Source organism: Akebia trifoliata, chromosome 4 (assembly GCF_017979445.1).
Source record: "Akebia trifoliata isolate Shusen 1 chromosome 4, ASM1797944v1, whole genome shotgun sequence".
Classification (NCBI taxonomy): Eukaryota; Viridiplantae; Streptophyta; class Magnoliopsida; order Ranunculales; family Lardizabalaceae; genus Akebia; species Akebia trifoliata.
In genome coordinates, this window is record NC_141378.1 from 3,301,994 (window position 1) to 3,312,044 (window position 10,051).

At 36.7% G+C, this 10,051-nt stretch overlaps 1 protein-coding gene and 1 long non-coding RNA gene across 2 annotated transcripts; one reads left to right on the forward strand and one right to left on the reverse strand.

The window, feature by feature from the left end:
• Positions 1-1,639: 1,639 nt before the first annotated feature.
• LOC147402995 (tubby-like F-box protein 3) lies at positions 1,640-6,397 on the forward strand. The gene is made up of 6 exons (XM_086438429.1): positions 1,640-2,677; positions 3,653-3,740; positions 4,153-4,282; positions 4,366-4,545; positions 5,210-5,683; positions 6,027-6,397. Exons 1-5 carry the CDS (start codon positions 2,327-2,329, stop codon positions 5,670-5,672), a joined length of 1,212 nt encoding a protein of 403 aa, XP_086294555.1. The 5' UTR covers positions 1,640-2,326; the 3' UTR covers positions 5,673-5,683; positions 6,027-6,397.
• Positions 6,398-8,259: 1,862 nt separating this feature from the next.
• Positions 8,260-9,238, reverse strand: LOC147402996 (uncharacterized). The gene is made up of 2 exons (XR_015177379.1): positions 8,918-9,238; positions 8,260-8,477 (listed from the first exon to the last, which is right to left on the reverse strand). It is a non-coding gene; the product is annotated as an uncharacterized LOC147402996 (long non-coding RNA).
• Positions 9,239-10,051: the final 813 nt, after the last annotated feature.

A 10,051-nucleotide genomic window follows, 5' to 3' on the forward strand; every position in this document is an offset into this window, starting at 1 on the left:
GGTTGACAATTCGATATCCAGTATGAGTAAAATATTTCCTCGAGGCCACTCACGATGGCATTCCCTCACCTACTTGGGACATTAGTTTAGACACCCGTCATAAAAAATAAAAATAAATTGTAATCATGATGCTAATATTAGTGAGAGTGGTGCTGGAGTAACGTTGTGGGAGATATCGTGATGGGACATTTTTGACGTGGATGTGTGTCATAACCATAGATGTTTTTTTATCGAGATTATCCTCTTAGTTAAAGATGCAACTTGGTTCGGTTTGAGGTCAAATTGAAACTGAATTAACATAAGTCGGTTTCACTAAATAAGAACCAAAATTGAACCAAATTCCATTGGAACCAAACCAACCCAAACTAAATTAAAATTGGTTTGGTTCAATTCAATGTTAAGGATCGCCTATATTCTATAAATTGTAAGTAATATTTTTTTAATAAAAAAATTAATATATAATAAACATAAAATTTCATATAATAATCATTAATCTATCCACAAAAAGTCATTAGTTTATCGGAAAAAAAAAATACTAATCCATGTCCTAACTCTTAAAATAATTATATATATATTGTATAGGGGTTCGATTCTATACAAGTTTGATTCATGAACTGAACCAACTTGATCAATTCTCCATTTTTGTAACCCAGAACCGAACCACAACTTGTTCCAAACTAAACCAAATCACTCCAAAACTATTGATTTGGTTTGGTTCTCGGTTTGAACCAGACCAAGTTGCACCCCTACTATTAGCAATGGTGAATGGACAAGATGTATCATGTATATTGGACATACTTGTATCAGGTTGAGTAAAATTTACACAACCTTGTCTAGAAAAAACCCATATTTGATTGACAAACTATTAAGTAGGATGGTCAATAGATCAAATTTGATCCTAATTGAGCCATGGTGAATTTGAGACAGTTGATGCTTATTGTATCCAAATCCCATCTAGTAGAAATTGATGGATTCAAATTGTATTAAATCTAATTAGATGCACAAAATAATTTATATATTTTCTCATATATTAGAGTTTGTCTGTGCCTACTCACATGCATTTTTGGGGTTAAGTGCGTAAAAGAGAAAAACAATAAATTTAGAAGGTTATTAGTGAAAAAAAAAAAAAAAAAACGATAATGGAGGAAAGACAACAAAGTATAAATGGTATTTTTTAAAAAAAATTAGAAGATAAAAGATAATAGAATTAAAAGTGTATTGTTGAAAAGTAATATAAGAGAAGACAATAAATTTAAAGATTGTCTTTAAGATTCTTAGCGAGATTAAATCAAAATAAGATTATTTCAAAATTGGCAAATTATGTTATCAAATCAAATCGAGTCACGACCAAGTACTTGTTCCAAACTCTAACTAACGAGATTGAAACAAATTAGATTTCGATTTTGATCCGATCCATTGGCATCCGAGGTCGTTAATGTTTAGTGGGTAAGTGTATGAGACAGGTTTTATTAAAGAGTAAACTCAAAATTATCACATTATTCGATACTTTAATAGGGAAAATTTTCAAATAACTAACGTAAATATTAGGGTGCATGAAGGGTATTTCAGATATTTTGAATATTTTAACGCAAAAGCAGCAAAATCCCATATAAAATAAATTCCCGCGAGTGCATTAGAGCTGGTGATGGTAGCGACGCCACATCGCAGCTAAGCCAAAATAGGCAGACATGTCGAATCGGAAAAAAGCCCTAATCTCTCTCTCTCTCTAGCTCTCTTTCTACTGCATGTAGTTGAAATATAAACGCAAAATACTTGAATCGAGACGAAGAGATAAGCCGATATTCTCTTTTTTCACTGTTAGGGCTTTTCATCGATTTTATTTTTGTCCGATTTAGTGGAGAAATCTGGTTTCACTGTGGAGATTGAGCTCTGGAAAGCTTAATAGAGTTTTAGACTAATTGATATTTACATATTGTCGTTTTCTTTCCCGAATTTGAAGTTTTGTAAAAAGACAGATCGGTAGTGATCTATAGTGAGTCAACTTTAAATGATCGAATCTATGATGGATAAGACAGATCGGTTTCTATTTCTGTGGAATTTAAGTTGTAGCTCTTAATTCAACGAATTATGGATAAATATGTTGTTTTAGGTAAGAAAATTATGGTGACAGTCTGTTATTTCAATCAAAGATAAGGTTTTGAAGCTCTCGTGCTTATCTCCTCTTTAATTTGTATTTAAATCTCTATGAGAACTTTAAAGGAAACAAATTTTTTTGAGGCTATAATGCTTGGGGTTTGCAATTTTGTATGATTTGAAGGGAATTGAATTGTTGTAGATATCTATACAGTGAGGCGAAAAGTGATTGATGTATTTCAAGGGAATTATTCAGGACATGAGGGGGGAGATTGGAAGTATTTCAAGGAAGGGATTTGAGGTGAAACTTGGTTATGGATTGAGATCGAAGTCGCATCGGGTGGTTCAGGATGGATTGGTACCGAGTGTGGATGCTTTGAAGCAGAGCTGTTGGGCTAATATGCCGCCAGAGCTCCTGAGAGATGTGCTAATGAGAATAGAGGCGACCGAGAGTAGTTGGCCTCCACGAAAAAATGTGGTTGCTTGTGCTGGTGTTTGCAGGAATTGGAGAGAAATCATGAAGGAGATCGTGAAGATTCCTGAAGTGTCGGGCAAGTTGACCTTTCCGATCTCGCTAAAGCAGGTTCTGTATTTCAATGTTTTATTTGTTCTTCTGCTATTTAGGTTGCTTTTATGATTCATTTATCTTATATGTTACTCCTATGCTTATGATAATCAGCAATCCATACATATAGGTCTTCTTATCCAGATGTGTTGAATTTTAATATGGTAAGGTTGAAATCTGAAAAAAGTTTGATTGAATAATCTACAGTCAACAAAGAAAGAACAGAGAAATATGACCACGATCATAGATATTCTTCTCATGTGTCTCCGGAACTTACTTTCTTCCATTTTTATTGGTACTGACTTTTATTTCTTGTGATTTGCTGGATAAGAGACATTGGATATCTGGGTTTTGAGTAAATGGATTTTCATAATGTGGTCGCTGAAATCTAATTTACCAGTTCATCAAATTCTGATAAAATGCGGTGCTGAAAGGACTGGGATATCTTTGAACGACTCTAGTTTGAGTCGAAACCAGTAAGGTCTTCAGAAGCCGAGATTACTAGATCAGCTTCCTTGAGGTCACAACAGGGAATTCCATCAAGTCCTCTAGCTGCCATAGGGTGAAGTTTAAAAGCTTGATTAAAATCTTCAGATAAAAAAAGGGTAAAGCTGGACATCGCCATGGTAGAGGACATGTAGCAATAACTATCTTCCATTGGCATTATTAATTGTTTTCATGGGAAGTAACCCGTTCTGGTCATTTAATATGTGATTCTTGGAGCATAGCTATTCTTCTTATACCATATAGCCTACAGTTGGGTTAATCAACCATACGATGCTAGTAATTATGTTAATTTTCTTTACATATGTTGTTGGGGGAATGTGTGCCTAGACTATTCTTATTGAATTATTGCCGAGATAGGGAGTTTATGCATCCTCTATTTTTTGCGATAAGGTTCAACAATGAGGATGATCTTCTGTTAGCACTATCTTCTCTTCCATTTTTCTCAACATTTATTTACAAAGAAATTTCCTTAATCATTGTTTGCAGCCTGGTCCAAGGGATTCCCTTCTCCAGTGTTTCATAAAGCGGAATCGGACCACCCATACGTATTATCTCTACCTCGGTTTAACTCAAGGTGGGAATTTCTGTAATTGGTAATCACATAGTTCTTTTATGGAAAATACTGGTGGGTTGAGGCTCTCCTCCAAACTGACGGTTGGTATGCTTTAAATTCCCAAGAAAAATGTATCCCTAGGAAAATGTGTACTGATCTCTAGGAAATCAGTGTTTTTCCTCTAATCCTTACCGTCTGTTCTATGGAGAGCCCACCATGGGTTGAGGCTAGAAAAGTCCTCCTTCTATCTTTAGTGAAGCTGGCCTCAGTTTTAGTTATTTTCATTTCCTCGAAGATCAGATTAGTAAATTTCCTTCTTTCAGATTTTGCAGTGTAGAACATTCTGAGGAAAGAGAGGTCGTTTTGTTTGTCTTTTTTTAGCTTTAGACATTTAAATCCTTCGCTTTTTCTTTTTTGCTGGTCTACTGGGCAGCACTGACTGACGATGGCAAGTTCCTTCTTGCTGCACGTAAGTGTAGACGCCCCACCTGCACGGACTATATAATCTCTTTAGATGCCGATGATATGTCCAAGGGGAGTGGGACCTACATTGGGAAGCTGAGGTGATCTCAACTGTCATTCAATGTTAAAATAATACATGATTCTCAAGTGGACCTGAGTTTGTCTCTCTTGATTTTCTTGACAGATCAAATTTTTTAGGGACTAAGTTTACAGTATATGATAGCCAGCCTCCACATGCTGGAGCTACAGTTAAAAAAAGTCGCTCCACTAGACTGATTGGTTTGAAACAAGTCTCTCCTAAAGTGCCTGCTGGCAACTACCTGGTGGCACATGTTTCTTATGAGTTGAATGTCTTGGGTTCCCGGTAAGAAAATACAATTCATCCAACTATTTGTAGATTACGAGCCAAAGAACTTAATTCGGCATTTTGTCTGAAGATTTAGAGAGAGATGCTATTGGCACCCCAACTTTTAATTAGTACATCCCAATTAAAAATAAAGAAAATGAGTAAATGGTTGAGAATAAGTAAAAGTTGGGGTGCCAATAGATTTTTTTTTTTTTGGGTTTAATATTTTATATGAGCAATAATAGTTGTAAGAATCGTGATAAACTGACTCGAAAAATGATATTCGAACTTCACTCAACCGCACAGAACCATAGATATTTTTCCTTGTGTACCCCAAGGAAAAAATCTATGGTTCCATGCACATGCCACGTCAGTTGAGTGAATTTTGAGTATCTTTTTCTGAGTCAGATTATCACGACTCTAATTGTAGACAACTACTGAAATTGTTTGAACGAGGGTTATAATGTTGAGATAATAATTTGAGTCAAACCTTTATAATGTTTGAATGGTGTTTCAATCTTTAATTGGGGTGTAATAAGTATAAGTTGGGGTGTCAATAGCAGCTCTAAAAAAGTCTTTATCTCGTAATAATCATTATTAGATTATTACTATAATTTTCCTGGTTTGCATAGCTTTAGCCACCCAACGGACTTACCCATGATACATTATATGGAACAACCAGGGGTCCTAGGAGAATGCAGTGTATCATGGATTCCATCCCCGCCAATGCAATCGAACCAGGAGGGGTCGCCCCAATACAGACCGAATTCCCTCTTAGCAATCTGGATTCCTTTCCATCAATCCCGTTTTTCCGTTCCAAGTCAACCCGTACAGAAAATTTCCGGTCAGGGATTTTGGCTACCGACAAAGAAGGAATGTTGTTATTGAAGAACAAGGCTCCGAGGTGGCATGAACAGCTTCAATGCTGGTGTCTAAACTTCCGAGGACGGGTTACAGTTGCTTCAGTGAAGAATTTTCAACTCGTGGCTTCTCCCGAGAATGGGCAGGAGCAAGATAAGGTCCTCTTGCAATTTGGAAAAGTGGGGAAGGACTTGTTCACCGTCGATTACCGGTATCCAATCTCAGCGTTCCAAGCGTTTGCTATCTGCCTTAGCAGCTTTGACACCAAGATTGCTTGTGAATGACAGAAAAACAGGTATGAATTTAATTTGGAACTCTTTTACTTCTTTGCTAATGTAGTAAATATTCAATAAAATAACTCCAGAGTTCATAGTTCAACACAGCCCAGTATGTATGCTGATCTGATGATTCGATTTGTCCTAGTAAGTGCATTATTTAAATGATATGAATCATCTGATTAGCTTTATATTTTTAGGTTGCAAATCAATGCTTAATTACCCATCAATGAGTTACTGTACGAGACTTGAGTGTGCTTAAGTTCATTTCATGCTTATATGTGAAAAAAATGGCCATAAAACAAGCCTTTCATTAGTTTCCGCCTCCAATTGACATTATTGTGCACTTTGGTCTTTGAACAGCAATTGTTTTGGACAGTTTTGAGAGGAGACCGGGAGGATGTAATAATAATTACTCAAGAAGGCGACAGCGATGGCAAGGCAAGTATGTTTGCGTGGAATTCTCCGGTTAATTGAACATGTTCCCGTATTAACTTTGCTGGTAATTTTGTTTCATCATTTGTGTACATAAAAACTTTTTGTAAGATTAAGCATGCATGCCGAACCCATTGGTTCTGCTTCCCCTTGCAAATCTTACTGTTCACATCTCCTACAGAACTGAAACACAACCTAATTTTCAATATTATTCTCTCTGTGTTGTGATGGGGGAGACCGAATTTGCAATTATTTTGTGACCATAATTTTGGAATTTTGTTGCGGTTTGTTTCTGTTTAGTTTCTTGCAGTATTGTATGTCTCATCCCTTATTGCTTATCGACATCCTGCAACTGTGTATTAGGGCATAAGCGCTTGATCTGATGGACCGGACAATATTTATATGGTATTGTGCTAGACCACATATGGTAAGCAAGTCATGCATGGACAAGGTTGCTCTGGTTCTTCTGGCATGATAGACCCCCATGACATTGAGTATTCAATGACGCCTAGATCCAAATGTAACACCTGACACTCTTTAGGGCCTACGTAACCATGAACCATTAAGCCACATTAAGGAGGATCTCTATACCAAAACTGATTAAAATGATTATTTTAAGCCATTGGATTTGTGTTTTTCATCAAGTGTTTAGAAACCTATTCCTTGAATCAGACCATTTATCTTAATCCTACTAATTGCACCTCAAAGGAAGGCCTTTGTGATCTCCTTCGACTCACTTTATCGTGAAATTTTTTGTCACAAGAGAGTCATTCCAGGATTTTATGGAATCTTGGATCCACTAATCGCACGAACCCGCATGTATTGAGGGCATCCCCAATTTACAAAATTACCTACTTTAGGCTAGGTGCGATTGGCAATTGGGATTATGTATGGAGAAACGACAGAAGAAACAATTCATACCTGGGACATGCCCTCCTTTTGTTAAGAGGATAATTGGTCACTAGTCATAAGAGTATGGAGATTCAAATCCAAAACAAAGATAGAGACGAGTTAACATGTAAAGTAGTGGAATGGAAAAGGATGGTAGCCCACCCAGGACAGCACATAGAGTAAGGTTGGCTCTATGTGAGAGGAAAACCGCATGGACACGGCTCCTTTTGGATATTGGGATTATGTGAAAACAAGGATTGGCTTTTCAATGGGCAAAAAAAGAATCTTTTTTTTTATCTTTCCTTGTTCCTATCTTTTGGTGTTATTTTCAATTGCAATCATAAGCACCTTCTCTCTATGTCACTCCATATGTGGATTGGAAGTAGAAGAATACAATGATGATGAATGAAAAGAAGAGGATATGAGTGCAATTTTTTTTTTTTGTGTTGATGATGAAGGAAAAGGACAGAGAGTGCCATTCAACCTCTTGGAGGTAAAATTGAAGCAATTTCACAAGGGAAAATGCTGAAGAAACATTAAAATTGACATTGATTCTCACATTGCTCACGTGGACGTATGTATGGAGCATTAAAAGCCTTTAATCGAGATGTGAGTGAAAATCATTTATGACTATGTGTGCACCTCCGCATCAGCAATGTGAGAATCGGTGTCAATTTTAATGTTACTCACAGCACGACTCTTTGGCAAGAGATGAAGACGAGGCACAGAAGACCACAGTCTAGAAGGGTTTTTTTTTTTTGCTTATTGTGGCAAGTGGCGAGTGGCCCCAAGGAAATCATAGTTTCGCGGGGTTTCAAACATTTGACCTACCCTTCTTGAGGAGCCTTATCAAGGCATGGCTTGCCACTAGGCCAACCACTTGGGGTTACGGTGAGTCCGACTTTGAGGGTTTCGTGGCATTTACATCAATATTAAGAGTACAGGAGAGGGTTTCTTCGGAAATTTGAAGGTGATGCCCGCTTCAAAAAAAGTTCCTCCTTAAGCCGTGGTGGTATCTGTTAAGAAATATAGGATTATTTTATTTTATTATTTATTAAGGGTAGAATAGTCTTTTCAATTTTCTTTGATTTAGTCTATATATATAGTCTCTTTGTATTTAGGTTATATCATCTTCTTTGTATTCAATTGCATTATGCAGAATCAATAAAACAGTAGCCTCTTCTTTTTTCTCTGGATTGTTTAATAGTATCTCCAATGTTCACTAAAACCCAATGAAATATGTCTAAAACTAATTTCAAGAATAATAAAATTGCGAGATAAGGAATGCTTTTCATTATATTACAGCAGCAAATACAGTTCTTCATATAGGATAAGCGTCTGATTTACTACCATGTGAACATTGGCATACACCTATCATAGAATCTTCAGTAAGGGGGCCCACCAGGAGGCCCAAATGGTCCACCATTGGGGCCAATGGCCCCACCAAAGCAATCTTGTAGCAACCAGCAACAACACAGACAGTAGAAGCTGCCAAACACCAATCCAAAACAAACTATTTGGATTAAGGTTAGTTTGAAAACAATAATTTTTCTTTTAATTTCTAGAAAGAATACTTCAAAATTAATTTTCCAAAAAAGAAAATTATTGTTGGACCATTTTAATGTTTATTTAAACATTTTGATTTTTGGAATAAATTATTTCAAAAATAAATTACCATTATTTTGCAAATGAAATTCACATATTTAAACAAAATATGTAATATGGTTTATATATTTCTCAGATTTTGTCCAATTGGGACATGGTTGATCCCGAATCAACTCAATAGTTTATCATATCGAAATCTTGTCCGATCCGATCCTTATAGCAACCTAAATCCTTGATCCGGATCCAAAGTTTTTGGATGTAACAGATCAGAAACTAATTGAAATAGCTACAACGTAAATAAAATTAAGATTAAAAATACGAACCAAGAAGATATCATGTTACACAAACCACTCCCCAAGCCACCAAAAAAACCACCTGGTCCGGGCCCAAAACCCATTGGTCCTCCCGGACCCCAACCTCCTCCTGGACCCCAACCCGGTCCTGGTCCTCCCAGACCCCAACCTCCTCCTGGACCCCACCCCGGTCCTGGTCCTCCCGGCCCCGGTCCACCAGGCCCACCTGGACCCATCCTAGCTCTCTACCACCACCTCCCTCGTTAAATGGCACACCAACTGCTAGAACCTTAAGCACCACCACCAGATGAGACCCAACTCACCCTTAGCTTGGGATTTGGTCACATAATATTATATAGAGGAATTTGAAGCTTTTTTTTTTTTTTTTAGATCCTTTCAAACCAACATTTCAATAACCCATGTGCTCTCCTAACTCTAGACCTACTCTTCTCATCCTACCTTTCAAAAGTCTCTCTCAATTACTAACACTTTAATGCACACAATTACATAAATGGATGCTTATGTGCATGGGTTTCCTCCGTTGATCGTCATCGCCAAATGAATTGTCGATCATCTGAAGCATCTGATCCATCTGTTTATGGTGTTTTAACTGATGATGTCCATCAGCAGCTCCATGTACCAAGTCCATGGGTAAAATGCTTTAGCTTCCAAAAATGATTCACTCTTTGTTTAGTTTGTGAGCCCGTAAATGGGTTGGTTGAAAATTCATGCCACGTGGCAATTATGGGAACTGTGATCACTGAATTTTGTCATTAAATTATTGGGAAAATTATTTAAAAAACCCTCGTGGAAGGGTTTCTTTTTAAATAATCCCTAAATTTTGAGTGGTAGCTTGATAGGATATTTAGTAAACTTTTTCTTTCTAAATGGTCCCTTGTACTGTCGAACTCGACGTTGGTAAAACCCACCCATTTTCAATTTTCGAGTTTTTCTGAGTAAAATACATGGAAAAAGTGACTAAAAACTAGATATAACAACTTGTTTAGATGATTTCACCCCCAAAAGAACCATTCTTGATAGAATTGCATCCCAAAATTAAGAAAAAAAGTGAAAAAAAAAACCCTAGTTTTTTACATACATCTTTAATATGTTTGAAAAAATTCTTGAAATAGTTTTTTTTTCTTCTTTTTTAAATCGTTTCTA

Coding starts and splice junctions, on each gene's coding strand:
- LOC147402995 (XM_086438429.1), top strand. CDS start 2,327: ATGTATTTCAAGGGAATTATTCAGGACATGAGGGGGGAGATTGGAAGT. Junction 3,741..4,152: donor CTACCTCGGTTTAACTCAAG/GTGGGAATTTCT, acceptor TCTACTGGGCAG/CACTGACTGACGATGGCAAG. Junction 4,283..4,365: donor ACCTACATTGGGAAGCTGAG/GTGATCTCAACT, acceptor TTTTCTTGACAG/ATCAAATTTTTTAGGGACTA.